The 21,256-nt window shown below is 36.9% G+C and overlaps 2 protein-coding genes across 2 annotated transcripts; one reads left to right on the top strand and one right to left on the bottom strand.

The window, feature by feature from the left end:
* The first annotated feature begins 8,537 nt into the window (after positions 1-8,537).
* On the top strand, positions 8,538-11,485 carry sox19b (SRY-box transcription factor 19b). The gene is made up of 2 exons (XM_056756614.1): positions 8,538-9,496; positions 9,865-11,485. The coding sequence occupies exons 1-2, from the start codon at positions 8,862-8,864 to the stop codon at positions 10,112-10,114; spliced, it is 885 nt and encodes a 294-aa protein (XP_056612592.1). The 5' UTR covers positions 8,538-8,861; the 3' UTR covers positions 10,115-11,485.
* A 6,742-nt stretch (positions 11,486-18,227) lies between these two features.
* Positions 18,228-21,170, bottom strand: mpdu1b (mannose-P-dolichol utilization defect 1b). The gene is made up of 7 exons (XM_056748551.1): positions 21,012-21,170; positions 20,291-20,356; positions 20,042-20,174; positions 19,807-19,892; positions 19,605-19,723; positions 19,402-19,512; positions 18,228-19,313 (listed from the first exon to the last, which is right to left on the bottom strand). The coding sequence occupies exons 1-7, from the start codon at positions 21,133-21,135 to the stop codon at positions 19,191-19,193; spliced, it is 762 nt and encodes a 253-aa protein (XP_056604529.1). The 5' UTR covers positions 21,136-21,170; the 3' UTR covers positions 18,228-19,190.
* Between the last annotated feature and the right edge of the window lie 86 nt (positions 21,171-21,256).

Consider the following 21,256-nt stretch of genomic DNA (forward strand, 5'->3'; position numbering starts at 1 on the left):
ACTGGAATATGGTTAAATCCTGTAAATATCTTAAATTGTATTTGCATTTGTGTAATTCCATAATCTATCAATGCTTTACAAAAATATATATTTTATTGCACATTTGAAATCATGCCCTCAGGTTTTTACTCGGTGCTGTACGGTAACCCTTAACACATCCTCATATCGAGTGTTGCCAGACTTAGAATTGCCATAAATATCGAATTTGTACCATAATTTAGATCTCTACGATAAGTAATTAAAAAAAACCCCATAATGTACAATAATTTCTACTGAGCCCGTCTGGTCACCTGTAAGAGAAAAAAAAACAAGACACGCAAATCCGTGGACACATTTTTGTAATTCGTTCCCTCAGTTTAAAAAGCCGTACGCACCGATTCCTAAACAGTTTCCTCAATTTACAAAACCGTGCTCTCGGATTAATAAACGGTACCCACGCGTTTCCAGTCCGTCCTCAATTGTTGAAATCTGTACCCATAAATTCATAATCTGTGCCCACGCTTTCGCAATCCGTTCGCACAGTTTTGCAAACTGTAGCATACTCTCGGAATTGAAGCCTCTGTCTGTGAACAGAACAAGCTCCTACAGGAACATTAACGAATGTTGTATACAGTCTTATTTTAGATTATATTATAAATTGTCTTCATGTGTTAACACACACGCCCGTAGTGCATATAAAGCATGCGTTGGTTCATTGCCGCGTTTCGGCATAAAGTTGGTTTGACATTAAACTTTCGAGATTTGTGAATTTAGGGACAATCTCTAAAGTTATATACACATTAAAAATAAATTTTATCAACTTCAAAAGCATTTAAAGGAAATGATGACAACTTTTAGATTATTAAGTATTAAAATAAAACATCAAATCATATACACACATTCCTGTAAGTATTGCTATTGAGCATTCAATTATGGCATATTAAAACAATAAGCCCTGAGAAGCAGTGGGTTACAGTGCATTTTATAACAGCTAAGGGCTTCACGGAGTGTCTAAAACCACGCAGCTACTATACAATGATATTTAGGCTATGTGGTGAGGTCAGCCGTTATATATCGGGGATCCTAAAGGGGACCGAATTCAAGGGGGGACCCGATTCCTCATGACACCTGGGGTGCTTCTCAATAATTATTTGCACATCCTCGTTTCCTTTCCTCGCGTCTTAGTTCCACCCCTTCAGGATGTGAGGGAAGGGAATGTCAACACCCGATCCGTCCCGGAAACACGATTAGTTCCGCGCATGCGCGAAAGTGCGTCTACTTCCGGCCGAAACAATTTACGGCAGTTGTAATTTTTTAATAAACTCTTTATTGAAAATTGCACTTAACATCAAAAGACATTTAACAAAATTAGAATTTGTAATAGTTTAGAGAAATGTACTGAAGGAGGGATAGGCTACACTACCCTTTTAAGAGCGGAAAATAGTCTTTTTTTATTAATTTTGTTACTTTTTTATTTTACTTTTAATACCCATGAAAATACAATATAAAAAATTATATGTGTCAGGAGTGAGAAATAATTTGTATTTTAAAAAAATGTTTTTTATATATACAAAAACTAAAACTTAGTCACACACTCACTCACTCACTCACTCACTCATCTATTCATATACTTTAAATGCTGATTGATCAGAATGGCATTGACCTTTAGGCCTTGTTTATCAATACAGTATACAAAAAATTCCTTGTCTTCTTGATACTGAAATACCAACATAAAATCATCCTTCGCCTTGGAGAATTGATCCCTCAGGACCTTTCAGCAACACCTGGTTAATTAATGACACAAATTTGTATTCATTTATGTATATGTTAATGCATGTATGTAGGCACATATTCAGCATGCAAGCAACTGCTTCATATATGACCACAATAGACTGACGTCACTCCACTTCCGTGTTGAAATCGAAAAAGAAGGCAGAGGTGAGAAGAAAACCGGAAGGACTGATAGACATTTTTTGGTATTCTGTAAAGGTCAATGCCATTCTCATCAATTAAAGTATATGAATAGATGAGTGAGTGTGTGATTAAGGGAGGCAGGGATTGAGGGAGGTAGTGAGTGACATTCTTTGTAAATTCTTAAATACAGACATTTGTTAAAGTACGCTAAAATATGTACAGCATAACTTAAAGATAAAACACACACTTTACTAAATGGTGTCTAACAAATTTAAACTGTTAAGTTAGATTTTTTAAAATTATTCAATTGGGGTAACAATTTGTGCCACAAATTAACTGTGACATATTTTGCCAAAAAAAGAGAATCATTAATAAAAACTATTGTATATTCGTTTTCCTATGTATAAAAAAAACATTTTATAAATAAAAAATATTTCTCACTCATCACACATACCATTTTTTTGTATTGTATTTTTGTTGGTATTAAAAAATTAAATAAAAAAGTATCAACATTAATAAATAATGGACTATATTCCACACTTAAAAGGGAAGTGTAGCCTATCCCTCGTTCAGTACATTTCTCTAAACCATTACAAATTGTAATTTGTTTATTGTTCTTTGATGATAAGTGTACTTTTCAATAAAGAGCTTATAAAAAAAATATTTCCGGTATGGAACGAGTTTTTTCTTCGGTATGGAACGAGTTGTGTTAAGCTACTTTTTGTTTTTTAAGACTGCCGTAAATTGTTTCGGCCGGAAGTAGAAGCATTTTCGCACATGCGCGTGTCGCTACCCGATCCGTCCGGGAAAACCATTTGTTCCGCGCACGCGCGATGACAATTTAGGGCAGTTTTAAAAAAAAGTAGTTTGACACAACTCGTTCCATACCGGAAATATTTTTTTAAAAACTCTTTATAGAAAATTGCACTTGACATCAAAAGACATTAAACAAATTACAATTTGTAATCGTTTGGAGAAATGTACTGAACGAGGGATAGGCTACACTACCTTTTTAAGAGCGGAAAATAGTATTTTTTTTATTAATTTTGATACTTTTTTATTTTATTTTTTAATACAATTGAAAATACAATATAAAAAAATTATATGTGTCATGAGTGAGAAATGTTTTTTATTTTCTAAATTATTTTACTATACATAGAGAAATTCTCTTTTTTTGGCAAAATATGTCACGGTTAATATACATAGTTTGACACAACCGGAACCATAACAACCATACCGGAAATATTTTTTTAATAAACTCTTTATTAAAACTTGCATTTAACATCAAAAGACATTAAACAATTTTCAATAAAGAGTTTATTAAAAAAATATTTCCGGTATGGAACGAGTTGTGTAAAACTACTTTTTGTCAAAAAACTGCCGTAAATTGATTCAGCCAGAAGTAGACGCACTTTCGCGCATGCGCGGAAGAAATCGTGTTTCCGGGACGGATCGGGTAGCGAAAATCCGTCCCGAAAACACGATTTCTTCCGCGCATGCGCGAAACTCCGGAAATATTTTGTAATAAATTCTTTAGTCATTCATTCACTCACTACCTCCCTCCCTCCATCCCTGGCTCCCTTAGTCACGCACGCGCGCGCACGCACGCACACACGCACACACGCACACACACACACACTCTATTTATATACTTAAATTGCTGATTGCTGAGAATGGATTGTAATTTGGTCAATGTCTTTTGATGTTAAGTGCAATTTTCAATAATAATTATTTCCGGTATGGAATGTGTCAAACTACTTTTTTTAAACTCCCGTAAATTGTTTCGGCCAGAAGTAGACGCACTTTCGCGCATGCGCGAAACAAATCGTGTTTCAGGGACGGATCGGGTAGCGACACTTAACCCACACTAACCTGTATACCGCTTCAGAGCGATATTTAGGCTGAGCGTATCCCATCATGCATCAAGTTCTGTATACGAATCATGAGACTTTTTGCTCGGGTCTCCCGAGATGGTGCGGAAACCTTTCAAGTGTATGTTACACTACTACTTTTTAAGGTTAGATCTTTATTTATTCTATGTTTGGCTCACATCTGTTTTTCTTTTGTTTTTTGATACAATACAAATAAAGTTCTATAAAATCAAATCTGACTTGACTGTATATTTACATATAATTTCGTAGTAAAACGTAGTTTTACATATTTAATTGGTGAAAACTCCAGAATTATGTATTTTGTAAAACTTCTTTTTATGTCATAATAAGAAACCCCACATTTATTAACGTTATATGTTTGCACTTGCTAAGTGTCCCATCTTCACGCCAAGTGGTCAAGTGCAAAGACCGCAAGTGGGGGTATTTGGATGCAGCCACAGCAATCTTCTCTCTCACGAGCACACATTAACGTACCCGGAACAGCGCCACTTAGGTCAGTACTCCTGAAAGAAGGTGAAGACAGGGAAAAGGCAGAGAAGAAGGTAGAGTCTATTGATCAGCCTAATAGTAATAAGCACCGACAGAAAACATACAAAAGTGAGTAGGAAAAGGACCCCAGTTTTGCAGGATGGATAAGACCTGTTTCAGACAATGACAACAAAAGCCTTCTCCCGGTCGTGTCAAAAAACTTGATCATTTTATTCCAAATACGATAGTTTTGAAATTCCGGTACGATAGTAGGACATTTCCAATCTGGCAACACTGCTCATACACTCACCTAATGGATTATTAGGAACCCCTGTTCAATTTCTCATTAATGCAATTATGGTGGTGGTGTAATGGTGTGGGGGATGTTTTCTTGGGACCCTTTAGGCCCCTTAGTGCCAGTTGGGCATCGTTTAAATGCCACGGCCTATCTGAGCATTGTTTCTGTCCATCTTATTATGACCACCATGTACCCATCCTCTGATGGCAGCTTCCAGCAGGATAATGCACCATGTCACAAAGCTCAAATCATTTCAAATTGGTTTCTTGAACATGACAATGAGTTCAGTGTACTAAAATGGCCCCCACAGTAACCAGATCTCAACCCAATAGAGCATCTTTGGGATGTGGTGGAACGGGAGCTTCGTGCATCCCACAAATCTCCATCAACTGCAAGGTGCTATCCTATCAATATGGGCCAACATTTCTAAAGAATGCTTTCAGCACCTTGTTGAATCAATGCCACGTAGAATTAAGGCAGTTCTGAAGGCGAAAGGGGGTCAAACACAGTATTAGTATGGTGTTCCTAATAATCCTTTAGGTGAGTGTATATCTGAAAACCTTAAAAGTTCCACAAGACATGTAGAGCTGAAAGTTTTGTCACCTTGGTCTTTTTAAAGCAGTATAAATATAATAAGTTAATTTTCTCATTTGCTTTTTTGTATATTTCATGAGAGGGTCAATTTCAACATACAGTCTTGTTACCTAAATTATTTATTGTAAGTTATATGTTTTATGTCAGAAACCTTTGTTACTTTTAGACTAAATATTAATCCATCTTCTATTTGAATACCATGTAAAAAAAAATCTTCTGAGATTGACCAATAGACAGTTTGAATAGTAAAATATGTATTGGATTCAGTGTTGAAAAAATTAAATAAATGTTCGATTTGACATGTTTCACCCATTCGGTAGAATGACCCAAACTGTAATGCAAAATGAAATTGTAAAATACTTGTTAAATCAGGCAACTCCAAGAAGCGGTTTCCCAAAACGAGCTTAAGCATAGTCCGAGACTAATTTAGAGACGTGTGCAATTTGCACTGATATGTCTTAAAATTATTTTGGCTAAAGATAATTAATGTTTTTTGTAAAGTATGTTTCTGAAAACAACTTCAATATGCATTCTAGCCCTGGATACTCCCCCTAAAAGTGCTGCAGGTTGCCAGTGTGGAAAACAATGCAAGCCTAAAACATTGCTGCCCCTTTTGTTTATAATTTACAATGTGGTCTGAGTTTCGTACGTAAGTTTAATATGTAACCTTAGTTATTACTAACCAATGAATATATTCTAAGCTTCACTGGATAAAAGTGATTAGGTAACTAACATGTACTTATGTTAAAACGTTCATTACGAATATTGCTTGTTTTCTTACAGCAATCAGTCATACTTTTTACAATTAATAAATACATAATAAATTAGGTACATAACATGAACAATCATGTGTTGAAGCTAGCATTCACCCATATTACAATTAACTAAACTGTATAAGGAGTCCTGAAATGCATGGCACCTAAATCAAAGTATTGAATATGTCCTCTAAAGATAATTTCTCAGTGTGTCCACATGGGGGCGGATAAGGACACTTTCTGTTTGCAAAGGAGAAAAAAATACCTTTCAGCTGAGGCACGCTAACAGAGGATGAATACAAATCAGATCCAAGCACTGGTCATTGCAATACAGAAGTTTATTTTAGGAAATGATCTATGTTTGAGCCAGTTATCCAAACTCTCAGAAGGCCAGTGTCAGTACAATTCCACGGCTGCAACTTCTGATCACTTCAGCGAGATGGCTCGCCAACATCTCCTGACATATCGCACAAGCCCTCATTCACCTGTCCATCACGCAAAGACTATGTTAATTCCCGCATCATGTAGCCCTGTCCTCCGTTCCCTTCATTTAATTCATTGTATCAACCCCCTCTCCTATACATCCACCATCTTCTTTTCCAGTATTATTCCTCCTATCACAGTCCTCCATTGGAAGTATAACAACCTCTACCCTCCGTCTTGCCAAGAGCCTTACACCTTATGAGAAACGTTTTGATTTTGTGCGCTCAGTGTAGGTGGCCCTTTGAACACTTTCACTGTCTGCATGGTAACCCCCCTGCCACTTCCCCCTCACCCCCCTGCTGAGTGCACAATTGTGGGCTCAGGGATTATGTGAGCAGGAGGCTCGTAAAGGGCCTGCCAGGGTCTTTCTGTGCTGTGACGGATGGCTGGGAGACTGAAGCCCCCATTTACATAAGAAGGGAGAGAATAGAGGCCCCATTCACTCAGTCTGTCAGGGAGAACTCGGGGACAAACTGCACTCTCTCCAAGTTGCCCTCTTCCCCTCTCAGTCTCTCTTTTCTTCTTTATCTTTGCCATTCTCCCTTTCCTCAAGCTTTTCCTCATCCGTCCTCCTTTATTTGGGCTTTTGTCATTTATTGTGAACTAAGTCTCTTCATTTTTTGAGCCACTTAATTTTCTTTATTGGTTTTCCTGATTCAAATCAAAATGTCATATTTGTCCTGATGAATTGCATTTAAATTTAATTCTTTACAGATTAATACAATACAATTATATATACTATGAATTTAAAGAATATGTTGCCTTTTGAGTACAAACATTGTGAGCCCATCCAACTGGTTATTTAAGCCTGTCCAACATGTCAAAGATATCAGAAGGCTAAAGATTTGTTTGTCAAATCTAAAGTTTGAAAATTCAGTGATGTCTAATGTGTGTCATATTTACACATGCACGCACACAAACACAAGAAACAACAACGAAGAAAGTCTATACAAAGTATTTATTTTGTTTAGTAAGAGAATTCAAGTTGATTCTGCACTCTCCTGTCCAGGCTCATTCAGGTGGTTGTGTTTAAGGAGCTTAGATCCCAGTTGAATGGGTTGTTATCCTTTGTGTGCTTTGAAAAACAACTGTGTTGTAACTTGTTTTGGTTTTACATATTCAAACTTATAAACACTTGTTTTAAAAAGAGATAAAATGGTCATGAGACATACATGTGTATGCAAACATGCAGCAGTATTTGAGATATTGGGATATATGTGTGTGTGTGGGTGTTTTGTTTGTGGGACACTTTTTCTCAAATTCTCTTATAAGCTGTCTTGGTCCCGTCACAGACCAGAACACAAATAGGACAAAGGGGAGGAAGAGAATGGAAGAAAGTGTTGGACAACCTCCATAAAGTAGTTTTATGTTTGCACCCAAAACTCTGGATTGGTATAAAAGAATGGTGCATCACAATTTTGTGGTTTGATCGGCATAAAGGTGTAACTGTCAGTGACGAACAGAGGCTACTCACATGCTTCACAAAGCACCTGCAAACTCACAGGCGCTCACACCTGTGTCTACAAAACAAGAAAGAAACACAGCATAAAAAACAAGCTTTGCACCCACACCTTTCCTCAAGCAATTACAAACACTGAAAATCACACACCTATAGAAATCTTTGACATGCAAACATCATAAATTATTATCAAAAGGGAGTAATGCTCACAGTCTCGCTGTACTTCAGGACCTCTGGCCGAAAGACAAGTTCCTAATTATAAAAAAAAGAGAAGGTACTGTAAAAGATGCCACATCATGCGCTCTCATTAACCTACATTTACTAGTTTTTCACTACAGATTTTCACACAAAAAATCTCCCTTTGTTTTATGACTTCAGAACGATGTAGTTTTTGCAACAACAATAAATGGAAAAATAATAAAGTTGTACATTTAATCTAAGGCAGAAGTCTTTAAGTGTTTTAATAAAAACCAGGTCCAAAACAAAACATGTTTATTTCGAAAATGCTTTCTTTTAATAAAATAAAAATTATCTTATGGCTTTTTTCCTTGCCGTTTAAACTCTTGCAAAAGACTCTTCTGCGTCAAATGCCACGCCCCTACAATTGTCATGTAAATAAGCAAAGAGAAATCTTTTGAGCATTGATTGGTCAGACGTGGAATACAATTATACAATTGGTTCCTCTTGGACTACAAGCTAATGCTGCTCAACAAGTGGCGTGTGTGAACAGAGCTGTGAGTTGAGGGACCAGCAGCTGTTACTGAGAAGCTTTTCGCGCTCTTTTGACTTTTATCTCTGTACTTTCAGCGTTCTGAACATCATTCAAAGAAATTGTGATGAGTGGTTTGATTCATCGTAGACTTTTTTTCTGACTCCGTCTTTTTGCAGTTTAATTTGATCAACAATTCCGGCTGTAAACAGACTTCACCTGCGTCGGATCTGTTTAATCTGATTAGGTCTGTTTGGACACTTTTAATTGGCACCTTCACACCGAGTAATTGAAACTCAACGTGCGAAACATGATGTACAGCATGATGGAGCATGAACTGAAAACTGCAGGTCAACCACATCTCCACCAGAACAGTCCGGGAATGTCCTCTCCGGTCAGCGGGGTTGGAAATGCGCACGGCGGGTCAAAAACGTCTTGTCCGCAGGGCGAAGACCCTATGGACAAAGTCAAGCGTCCCATGAATGCGTTCATGGTGTGGTCTCGGGGTCAACGAAGAAAGATGGCTCAGGAGAATCCCAAAATGCACAATTCGGAGATAAGCAAACGCCTCGGGGCGGAATGGAAAAGTTTAACGGACGCAGAGAAGCGGCCTTTCATTGATGAGGCCAAACGATTGCGGGCTGTACACATGAAGGACTACCCCGACTACAAATATAAACCCCGGCGCAAGACTAAATCTCTTTTGAAGAAAGACAATCACTTAGGTAAATATCCTCTTGCTGCCGGCAACCTGTTGGCATCCGCCGTGGCACAGGGACAAGGAGGAAGCCAGAGAATGGACAGTTATGGCTGGGGTCACACAGGTGGTTATATGGCCATGCAGGGTGAGACGCTGGGATACCCGCAGCAACTGCACCGCTACGACCTGTCAGCTCTTCAGTATCCCACAGCACAGACGTTCATGAACGGTGGAAGCCCTTACAGGTTTGTGGTTCTTTAACACACGAGTCTGGTTTTAGTTAACTAACTTGTAGAAACGTTTGAAAAACTGTACAACTAACACTTGTTTGTTACGCTTCTTTTTGCCGGATCTAGAAACCAAACGTTTGCATCTTTATCGTCATTTTTGGGATGGACCAAATTTTATTTGTTCACACTTCCCTTTTACCAGACCATAATTGAGACATTTAAAATGTAGTATTTAACATAAAACGCTTATAATACATTTTTATAATGCATTAATATTTGATTTGTTCTCCAGTAGCACTTGTAACAAATGCAGAGGCGTATTATGCATAAGGCTGAAAATTACAGATAGTTTAAGGGCAACTTTTTTTCTTTCTTGTCTACAGCCAAATGTCCTATAGCGGAAGCCCTCAGCAGCTGAGTCCAGTGATGTCAATGGTTAAACCAGAACCTCTGTCTCATTCTCCTACTGGAGCACCAAATCACCACCACCGTGGGCCTTTCCAAGGGGACCTGAGGGACATGATAAGCATGTATATACCAGGTAGTGATGCCAGCGACGGATCAACCCAGAGGGCTTACCCTGGTGTCCAGCAGCACTATCTTGGTGGAACTGTTCCCCTTACTCACATCTGAGGTTTGGACAAACTCATAGAAACAGCTGGACCTTTATGGGACCAATGAGCCACAAGTAGTCTGTATGGATTACTGATGGATAATTAGAACACTTCTGATTATTTGCTACCTCCTTGTTTTGAATGATCTGAAGTTATAAGTTGTAAATTTATTGCCAGTTTAGCTGTTGGAGTCTCCTGTTATCATTGTTTTTGATGTTGTTCTTATGTGGACCTATAACTTCCCAATTTCTTATTGTGGGCATTTCACAAATCATCTTTAATACACACTTTAACCAGATATTCTATCACAGCCATCCCCTTTGTTATTATTCTAATTTTAAGTTTTACCAGTGTTCTGTTTGAAGCATTGTTTATCCTTACAGCAGTGAGCATCTGTCTTTAAAAAAATCTCATTGGGAAACCGAAGAGCGCAGCATATTGAGCTTTCTGAATACAGGTCAGACTCTAATAACCTTGAGGAGAACTTTTCTATTGTGAACCCTGATGCCCGTTTTATGCGCAGACCTGCTCGGCGAAGGGAGTAGCTGTGTTATAAATTAAGTTGACCTTTAAGTGTCTTTAAACTGTAAGGATGATATATTGTATAGTGTCAAAGTACTTTGATATCTCAGGATTATCCTTCTACAAATGGAGGGGAAATTACTGTTTAGGTCAGCTGTAATGTCTGCAAATTAGACATTTGTGGAACTGTTGTCCAAATTTCAAAAGAAAGGAATTTTGCCTTAACTCGTAGCTACTTATGTTTTGTCTACTTTTTGATAAGAGCTTATTTACCACAACAGAGTAAGCATGCTTTCTGCTTCCTAAAGTGGTCCACACAAAGAACTGCTTTCAAGACAAGTTTTTTTTTTGCCCAGTTTACAGAATGCTTTTGTCCTGCTTGGCATTACCCTGTCGTGGGTCAAACTCAAATGCACTGATTCTTGCTGTCATCAGTAAATGCACTTCGTTAGGATGGGAGGTTGTTTACCTCTGGTCTGTCTCACTCTGCTGAAGCACTGCTTCTGCTAACAGTATGAATGACCCGCATGTTCAACGGAGAACACCTGACTGAGTTTTTTTTGAGCAGCAGCATTTTTTGTACATTGATTTCTTGTCTTTCGTGTTTGTTTTAAAATTGGTTGTTTTAATGGTGGTAAAAATACAGTTAGTGTGGCATATTGCTGTGGAAGCTGCAGTTATTCAGTAACTAATTTCAGGCAAATGATAATTTAAGCTTTTAATTGAAAAGTTTACATTGACACGAAAGTGAGTTTGCAGGGTTTTAAGTGGTTTTAATATAGGTTGTAAATCTATTTTTTTGTACAGTGTATAGCCTATTTCTTGGCTCTTATAAGGGCCATTTTACATAATAAAATGTGATATCATGTCTGGTCTCAGGCTTTCTATCTTACTTTTGTTTTCCTGTAACCTATTGAGGAGTTTATTTGCAAAGACATAAAACTCAATGTTTTTTTTATTTTATTACTTAATCAAAACAACCCAACTCCAGTTTGATAATAATTTAATGCACATAAAAAAACATGATTGTTCCTTTTAAAAAACAAAGTAATCCATTTTTGCCAATGAACTCTTCTATTACTTTCGTAATAAAACGTAGTGACGTCACAGTTTTGTTTGCCTTTAATAATATAACTAAACTGTGTATTTGAATTATTGGCTAACTTTTTCCCAGTCACAGAAATGTCCAAGATGGTCGCAAAATATAACTTCAAACATTCACGATTAATAAAAATAATTGAACATCACTGCATAACTCTTTATCTCCAGATTAAAATCGGGTTGCTGTAATTGGTCGTTTCAGGGGTGTATTGTCCAATGCTTTTGAGCTCGCAGGTGTACGTAGTAAGCCACTGAATCGGGAGAGGCTCCCTTGGAACACTTTGTTCCGTATTCTCGCTTCCCGCTGCGCGGAAAATTAGCGTTACCGTAGTCGCTCCCAGTTTTCTTTTCGGGTTTAACCCCTTAACCTCTTAATGTCATTCTCATTTAAATGTAAGGGCTCGCTGCGGCTAATCGGAGGGCGAAGGGAGGGGGCGGGATGTGCTTTCATTCTGCTTAGTTCAGAGTGTTTCCAAGTTTGAGATTTAAAGTAACGCATATCTTAATTTATTCTTAATATTACAAGGTAAAATATTAACCCGCGTTGATAAAAGGTATCTGCATACGCACTTATCACTTGACATACGGTGACAGGAGGGTTAAAAGGCTGAATGTGGGAGTAAAGAAAGTGGGGGAGCTGGATTTTCTGCTGCAAAACATATAATCACTTAGCAACGACCAGCGAGGCTTCAACAAACGCGGTTACCATGGTTAGTTGTGAGTTGCCAGTTGGCAGATAAAAGCCAACATTTGGCCTGTGAGCATGAAGTCTTGGCACGAGAGTTTGTTGGATATCTTGTTAATTGGTCATTTTTACATTTCGAAATAAAACATGATCCGTGGCAAGCCTGCTACTGTTTCGTCACGCGAACCCGGAAAAGAGATATTAATGGTTGCTGTGGAGACTGGGGGTGCGTATTGTTTACATGCATTCCGAGGGAAGTGTACGAGCTCGAGCCGCTCCCCTCCTGCACGCACACAGGCACACGATACTGACGTTTCACATGTGAAATAAAAACCGGTCATATTGCGATTGAAGGCTATTGACTTTATCCAGTTTTACCGATTCATAAACATCACTAGTTATCAAACAAGGGCTGTTTCTATTACGTTTTTGAAATCATCTGGTTTGGAAGTCGTCAGTGTTGGGCAAAACCATCATTCAGTTTGCATGAGACTGTAGTAAAACTATAGGCCTATATTAGTTTTGATCAAGAATTGGGATAGCACACAACAAGCCTATTTGTGTATGACTTTAAGAGTTTGAATGTATGAAGAATGAAAGTCAGAGTGTGTTTCCTGTAGATTCTAAAAGCAATTTTATTAAAAAAAAAACGTGTATTATATGCTTAGTTTGACAAGTGTTTTATTTTTGGTTTAAAAAAATACTTTAATAAAAGTAATTTAACCAAGTGATCAGGAATGTAATGTAGGCAGGAATTTCGTACGTTAATGGGAAAAAGTAACGTAGAAGTATGCAAACAAGAATTATCATTCAACAGATGCCTGATAAGCTTCCCCTTTGTCACAAATTTTTTTATCTTGCAAATTGTAACTGAAAGGAGAATCAATTTTGTCATCAGTGGTCGAAATAAACAAAGCATTGTTTATGATCTAAATGTGAACAAAATTTGCTTCAGCAAGATACAAACATTTTAAATAAAGACTTAAATTTATGTCTGTTCCTATACCGATATTGACTTTAGAAAGCATGGAAGTTAACACAAGTTGTATTGTCTGTACTGTACTGTCATTGCATAAAAAGTTGTGTAATTTTTTTTTTTTTTTTTTTTAAAAAATAACAGCATGTTTAGAAAAACACAAGAGAGAGTAAGTACACTATTTACACAGTCATGATGTATACATTTTCCAAAAGTAACTCAATTAGAAATTTCTCTTCACCTGCAGCTAAGAAAGGAAATTTCACTTTCAAACTATACCGAAATGGGAATGCTTGAATTATATGTTTCATCACTCACTTATATACAATAGCTTGTCAGCCATGGCTCAGATGTTGTGTACGCACAGGTGAGTGAGTGGGCGTAATTTCTTTCTTTTTTAACAGAGCCGCTACGGTTGGTTGAAATGCCACCATGCAGCAATGGATACACACATGTGTGTGAGTCAGCCAACACGAGGACTGTCTGTCACGCAACATCAGGAGGGTGGCCAGACCCATCCGATAACAGTCTATGTTGTGTCTGCCATTTGGCAAATGTAGAAGAAGTTTATTTGCTATAAAAATGGAACTTAATTGAAAGTATTGGGAAATCAGATCTTTGTCTGTTTGCTTGTGGATTATCTATTACTAGAGCCAGTCACCTCGTATTCACAAACACCAGTAGACTGTATTACAACTGCATACAAGATTACTTTTATGCATCAAGATTAGGATGGGTTACTATTCTAAGAAGGAATAGGTATGTATCTACATAGCGATAGCAACTTAATCATTTCAAAATAAAACACGGATTGCCGATTGTCAGCAAAACATATCTACTTCAAAGGACTGGCATTGGGCCAAAGCAGTGGTCTGCCCGCTTTGACTCACCTAATGGCCATCAGTGCTCATGCTATAATAGTTTGTTTTTGTTTGGAAATCTTGAAAATCTTTCAAAAATACATTTAAGAAGATGTATATGGCCGTATCTGGTTATTACATCTAGTATCTGGTCTTGAAGTCGTTCTCTTATAGACAGGGCAAGTTCAAACTAGGAGAAAATCTTGTTTCGGTACACCAGTCTGAATATGCCTATAATAGAGACCCCCGAGGTCGAAGCCCACCTTTCTGAGCAGCTGTGGCAGGCTTTGATGGAGCACGTGTACATTTCTGTTGAGTTAATGCGGTTAATAGAGGAAACGTTTGCCCAGCAATGAAAGAATGATTGACAGCTAACACTAATGAGGACACCACACCCTGGGCTAGACTGGTCTTGCAGCAAATTGAGGGAGAGGGAGGTGGGGTGAAACGGAGAGGCAAGATACTCAGGATTAATACTTACATTAAAGATGAAGTCAATACGTGATTTTATACATCAGTCAGTATACAGTTTGCCTTGCAGATTTACCTTTGTGGTGTTACTATTGATTATTGAGGGAAAAGAAGCTGATAGCTCAAATCTAAAGAGTCTCTTGTCAAGAGACAACAACATTTGTCAAGCACCTCTCATAGGTGGGTAGGTAGTGCGTACCACTGATTAGAAGATAGTATGCGTATTAGATACAGTCTCTTCAGGTAAAATGAGATAACGTCATAGAAAAAATAAATATTTACTATTTGTAATCGGCCTCTGACATCTGGCTGTTATATATGTTTTAGATCATGCAATCCTACAATATGCATTACATCAACACAATGATTTGACTGTCTGAATCTAACAAACCAACTCAAAAACTGAATGCTCACAAAAACGTGAATGTCTGTCTCCCTTTCCATATAAATTATTATTGACACTTTTTGGTTTCTTCTGCACTACATTGTGTATGTGCAGCTCATCTGTCATAGCATGACACCTACATTTAAAGATTACATTCAAAGATTACGGGGTTAATCCCAGCTAATCCCACACATTGATAAAATGTATATCTATATTTGTCTAAAATGTAAATCCCTTTAGATAAGTGTCTTCTAAATTGCATAAATGTAATGTCAACTCGGATCATCAGCTGCCGATTTAAATAATCAAAATTATTTGTTTAATATCTAGTGCATTTTTTTTATGAGAAAACATCTGCCAATAGCATTATTGACAATAGGTGTGTTTGACATCAACTACTACTCGACTTGCCGATCGGCAAGAATAGCCGGTTGCAGTCGGAAGAGTTGAAAAGAGAGCTGTCAATTGGGACATTCTGTATCTAGAATCAATTCTGAAGAAACAAACATGAATTTGAATTGAACATTGTTTTTGAGTTGACTCAAAGTGTAAAGCGTAAAAAGTCAGAACCAATGAAAACTTGCGGTATGCCTTAGGAGAACCATTTTTGGTTCCCAAAAGAACCGTTCTAAAGGTTCTTAAAGGGACAGTTCAAAGAATTAGAATTATTTTCATAATTTTCTCTGTTCCAAATCTGTATACATTTCAAAGTTCTGATGAACACAGAGAAAGATATTTGGAAGAATGCTTGTAACCAAACAGTTCTTGGACCCCATTGACTACCATAGTAGGAAAAATTACAATGGTAGTCATAAGTGCCTCCGAACTGTTTGCTTTCCTACATTCTTTAAAATATCTTCTTTTGTTTTAAACAGAACAAAAATATTTATAAAGCAAATTTTTCTACTTTGTTAGTTAATGTCTGGTTACAAGCATTTTTCCAAATTTCTTTCTCTGTTTTCTTTAGAACAAAGACATTTATACAGATTTGGAACAACTTGAGGGTGAGTAAATAATGACGTCATTTTCCTTTTGGGGTGGACTGTTCCTTTAAGAGAACCAACCTCTGGTGCAACAGAAAGGTTCTACAGACCTAAAAGGTTCTTTATGAAAGCAGATTCAAAAACGATTGTAAGTGCAGATGCAGTTTGAATTCGAATAAGAGCTTCCACAAAATTCAAAAGTAATGTAAATGTAAATATTACATATATTAAACATATAGTAACCGATATATTGTAAGGGATGACCTAATTGATTAAATTGACCTAATGGACTATATATCACATTGGGAGAAATTATCGTATATGAAAAAAGGCCATAGTTGAATGTCAAGGTGAATATGGTGAAATATTCCTTCCTTTAGTCAGCTGCATTCCGAAATAGCTGCAGGCGAAACAGAGATTATACTAAAGTACAAAGCATTGCAATCGTCAAGTTGGTAAAACATAAAAGCATGTATTACTCTTTCAGATCGCTATAAAAGAGAACAGATTTCCGCTTTGCAATAGGTATCCGTTGGAATAAGCTGATCTTCACAATAGCTTTTAATCTGCTTGTCAAATTTAAACTCAAAATCAAAGACCAGACCTAGATTTTTTAACAGTGTGTATATTTGCAGGTGGGGCTTTAAACTCTTAGTAAATATCCAGAATATATCCAGTTGTGCCAAAAATTATGTTTTTATACGTTTAATAATTCAAAAGTGGATTTAGAAAAGAGGTCATTACCTGGTTTTTGTGTATCAGCATAACAATTTTAGGTAATTCCATGTGTTTTCTCTTAAATAATGCCGGAAGCTTGTGTAATGCAAATACATTTGGTCCCATAACGCTTATGACTAAATCTTATTAATACAAAATTTCTATACTTTTTTATACTTTAGCTTCTTTTTCACTATTTAAACAACACTTAATCTCATTAGATCCCTGTCTTTCTGTTGTTACTAAAGGTCCAGTGTACAAAATTTTGCAGCATCTAGCTGTGAAGTTTCGAAAAGCAATCAACCGCTCACTTCACCATTACGGTGGCTGACACAGGACAATCATGTTTTCAATTTGCTGAAGGAGATAAAGCATTTGAAAAAATTTACTATAGAGCAGTTTGTCAGTTTAATGCTACTGGTGAAACATCATGGTAAATTCCATGCAAGGGGCCCCGCGGTGCATGTTTATAGAAATAGCTCATAGGTAACAACAACATAAAACTTGACACAGTCTTTTTACATCTCTGAAGACACAGTTATGTTTATTATATTGAATTTCTGTCAATAGATAGTCCAAAAAATCACACAGTGTTTCTTAAAGATGTATAATGAACAAATAAAAACACAATCAAGAATGTCAGAGCTGGCAGAGAGACAGTGATCAACTCACACGAAGACTAAAAGGTGAAAGTACAGTACCTGACGGCTACAGCTGTGGATATCTGAACCATGAGTACACTCTATATTGTGACACACAGTAATATAAACTGATTTGTAAAAAAACACTCCAAAGAGCAGCTGCAAGAAAAACACATCAGAGTGGAGAGTTCAGTTCACTAACATTAAGCCTTGAAACCAAAAAGAAAAATACAGCGTGATTAAAAACTCAGTTTTGTTTGAAAAGAAAATACATTACATTAACCAGTGCAATTGTCACTAAAATAGCAACTGCCTGATGCTCAAATCAACATACACTACAGCATTTGTTTCTGTAGCATTGACTCTTTGCCCCTCTCTGGTGGCATGAATATGTATGACAATCATAGCTATCAATTTTTGCTTTCCATTAGGGCGGATTTGTCAAAAAATAAAACACTATTAAAAACACTATGAAACATCATCCTCTTGTTTCTAAAACCGATTGTATCTTCTACAAGAAATTATTTGTTACGAAAAAAGAGAGGAACCACAAAACAGGTTATCTTTTTTAAAAACTTTACTCTGTTGTCAAAAGTAGGCTGCAACTTTGGACATCCATCATTTAAACCCGTTTGGAATATCTCATTGTTTAATGTGATAGTAAGGAATAATATATCATGCATAATGTGTGATTATAACCATTTAAATTTTCCTTTATCCTACACAAGAAAATCTGAATCTGCTTGATGGGTGAATACTATATTATAAAAACAAAGTGCTTAACAGTCAACTTTAAGTTTCACATTGTACCCAGTTCCCACTTTTAATGAGAATTTATGATGACAATTACAGAAGTACATACAGATTTACTATATTCTCTATGCAACACAAAGAAAAATGTCTTGATTTGGTGCATAAACGAACATCACCTTTTCTAGTTTCTCCAAAAACAGGTTTGCATTTTTGGAAGACTGTGAAAGTGTACACATGGATGAATTTGTCTACCCAAAAGGAAAACATATGAGCACCTAGTTATAGGAAATAACAGGTCCCAACTTAAGTTCTAACAGGACTTTCTTCAACATATGATCAAATAATAATTTAATGACTGGACAAAATAGCGTTGTATAATATTGCATTTCTGGAATCCATGTTTAAAAACCTTGGAACATAAAACACCTGTCCACATGTAGTATTAAGCAACAGGTTTTACAACCAACTCTTGAAGAGATAAGCAGAACTGGAGAATATAAAGGCCAACCAGCATAATTTTGGGTACATATTAAATGGGACAATACGATAGCCGGTCCTTCAGAAAAATATACATAATGACTACATTTAAAAATATGTGTATTTAGATTTGGAGCGGTTGAAAATAAAAAAAAAACAGGACATGGTTGCCTTCCCTGAGCTAAGAAATGGTACAAGGAATGAATAACCCACCACCCTAACAAGGAGTATATAAAAGGTCTGACTATACAGAATCATCCCTCTCCCAAATTATACAGTAAACTGGGTTTTTGGTCCATTTTTGGGCATCTGGAATAAGTGAATGTGTGAATTTATACAGTATTTATTCTCGCCTCTCATATAGCACAATGTTAGCATGCACTGAATGGTTAAAATGTATGCCTTTCACAACAACTGATCAAGGGACAGGGACAAATTTTACTATAACAGTCATTTTGATTGGGAAACATCTGATCTTCAGTCGGCTGTTTAAAGCACTCAACTTGTCCATTTTTCATTCAGATTTACTCAGCCTTCTTTTTATGGGCAGGGGTCTTGTTCCAATAGTACAGGACCTGAGCTGCAATTAAACCATTACAAATAGAAGAGATGATGTAGGTGAGAGCCATGAGGGAATCTCCTGTTTCCTGTATAGAGACATAAATGGTCAAAATGGTCACTGCTCGACTATTTTATTTGCATAAAATAAAAACCACAAAGAACCTGTGGTTATACCTGCACTGTAGTGAATATGCGTGCTAGGGAGCCTGCAAACAGCAGAAACACTGAAATAGCTGACAGCTGCCCAGTGTGGCCATTTTTGTGGTTTGTTCCAGCCTGAATTAACTGAAGACACACAGAGAATACCAGATAATACATGCATTCCAATTACTGGGTTAAATGTTGAACAGGGTTGTGTCTCTTGGTTACCAATTTACCCGTCCTATAATAATTGCTGGCATATTAGAGGCTTGCATGGCAGTAACTACATCCTTGTGGGCCAAGGGAGAGATGAGGATGGTCAACAGACAAAGGTAGACTACCACATACCCCAAACCTGGAAATAAACACAGGTTTCAGCACAGTCATAAGGTGCATCTAAATGAAAGAAAAAGAAGCATAGTGGAAAATGTGCTTTACCTTTGATGGTCTTTCCTGCATAGTGCTGGATGAGGAAACCAATAGTCAAAGTCTGAATCATAAGGAAAAGTGCCTCACCCCAGGCACTGTCAAAAATAACCACAAAAATAAATCATGAACCATGTTTAATGTAATTTTATGCTCATAAACGGATGTATGTTAACCAGACGGAACCATGAAATTGACAGCAATGTAACCTGACATAATAAAGAAGAGTTGTTATAGATTGATGTACCTGAAGGGGAAACTGTTGATTATGCTGTAGGCCATGGTGCCAGTGATAGCAAACAGCTCCAGTAGTATTGAGTTAAAACTCAGTCCCTCAGCACTTTTAGCACTAATCAGTTTGAGAATCTGAGGTAGTTTCACTATTGAGAAACATTCACAAGAATATCAGTGCCAAGACTGAATTATATTTGTGTGTGTTGTGTGTGTGTGTGTGTGTGTGTGTGTAAGAAGGGAGAGGGAGAGAAGTTTCTCTTACCTAATACAGAGCCAAGGATAATCCCAATGCCCAGGCCTTTGCTGATTACAATCTTTAGACAATCCACTGAAGACATTAAAAAATACCTTTAATGAATTATATCCAAATGATTTTAACTTTTCAAAAGGTTTGAAATGCCATTTAGAAGGAAACAGGGAAATTACTAAATATAACTTCTTGTTACTTATTTTATGTATAAAATCAATAAACATACTGTAATGACCGTACACAAGCTTTTGCATTCAACATGTTTATTAAAAACTGAGATCAAACCCAAAGACCTAATAGTTTTGACAGATTTACGGAAACTGCCGATGATATACGAACACACGCATCCAGTGAGAATGTGCCGTATTTATGGTTCCGCCTACTAACTTCAAGCAAGTGAAAATCGGTGATATTAAAACTTCATAGAGTTATTAAATACATTGACATATAACGCATCAGAAAACCGGACAATATCTTCAATATTCATCCATGAATTATACATAACTCCTGATTATTAATGGATTTGTTTTTCATTATAGTAAACAACACAGGCAATCATGAAGTTAATCCTGATGTTGCTGAAATGACAGGTGTTCTGGTAACGTAATCTTCAAGAAGACAAATTCACCTTGTCATTGAATTGTTCAGTAACTTAAACTAACGTTACGTATGAAGCATTTAAATGGCATTCATTTGTACGGTTTTCTCTTAAACTACTAATATGAGATCTTACCATGCAGAAGATTGAACTGCAAAAAGAACTCGTCAAAACATTTCTCTGGCATTAAATAATTAATCAGTATATCTTTGAAAGGATCCATTAATGATGTTTGTACACTTGCTTCCGATGCCGCCATGATGCAGAACGTATGTGTATGACATCACACAGCCTCGTCCGTCCTTGTTCTCCTTCTTACGATTTATGGCGGGTCGCGAAGCATTTTAATAGGTGCATACCGCCATCTACTGTGATGGAGT

The sequence above is a fragment of the Triplophysa dalaica genome, chromosome 1, assembly GCF_015846415.1.
Source record: "Triplophysa dalaica isolate WHDGS20190420 chromosome 1, ASM1584641v1, whole genome shotgun sequence".
Taxonomy (NCBI): Eukaryota; Metazoa; Chordata; class Actinopteri; order Cypriniformes; family Nemacheilidae; genus Triplophysa; species Triplophysa dalaica.

Coding starts and splice junctions, on each gene's coding strand:
- sox19b (XM_056756614.1), top strand. CDS start 8,862: ATGATGTACAGCATGATGGAGCATGAACTGAAAACTGCAGGTCAACCA. Junction 9,497..9,864: donor AACGGTGGAAGCCCTTACAG/GTTTGTGGTTCT, acceptor TCTTGTCTACAG/CCAAATGTCCTATAGCGGAA.
- mpdu1b (XM_056748551.1), bottom strand. CDS start 21,135: ATGGCGGCATCGGAAGCAAGTGTACAAACATCATTAATGGATCCTTTC. Junction 20,357..21,011: donor GCAGTTCAATCTTCTGCATG/GTAAGATCTCAT, acceptor TAATGTCTTCAG/TGGATTGTCTAAAGATTGTA. Junction 20,175..20,290: donor TATCCTTGGCTCTGTATTAG/GTAAGAGAAACT, acceptor GTTTCTCAATAG/TGAAACTACCTCAGATTCTC.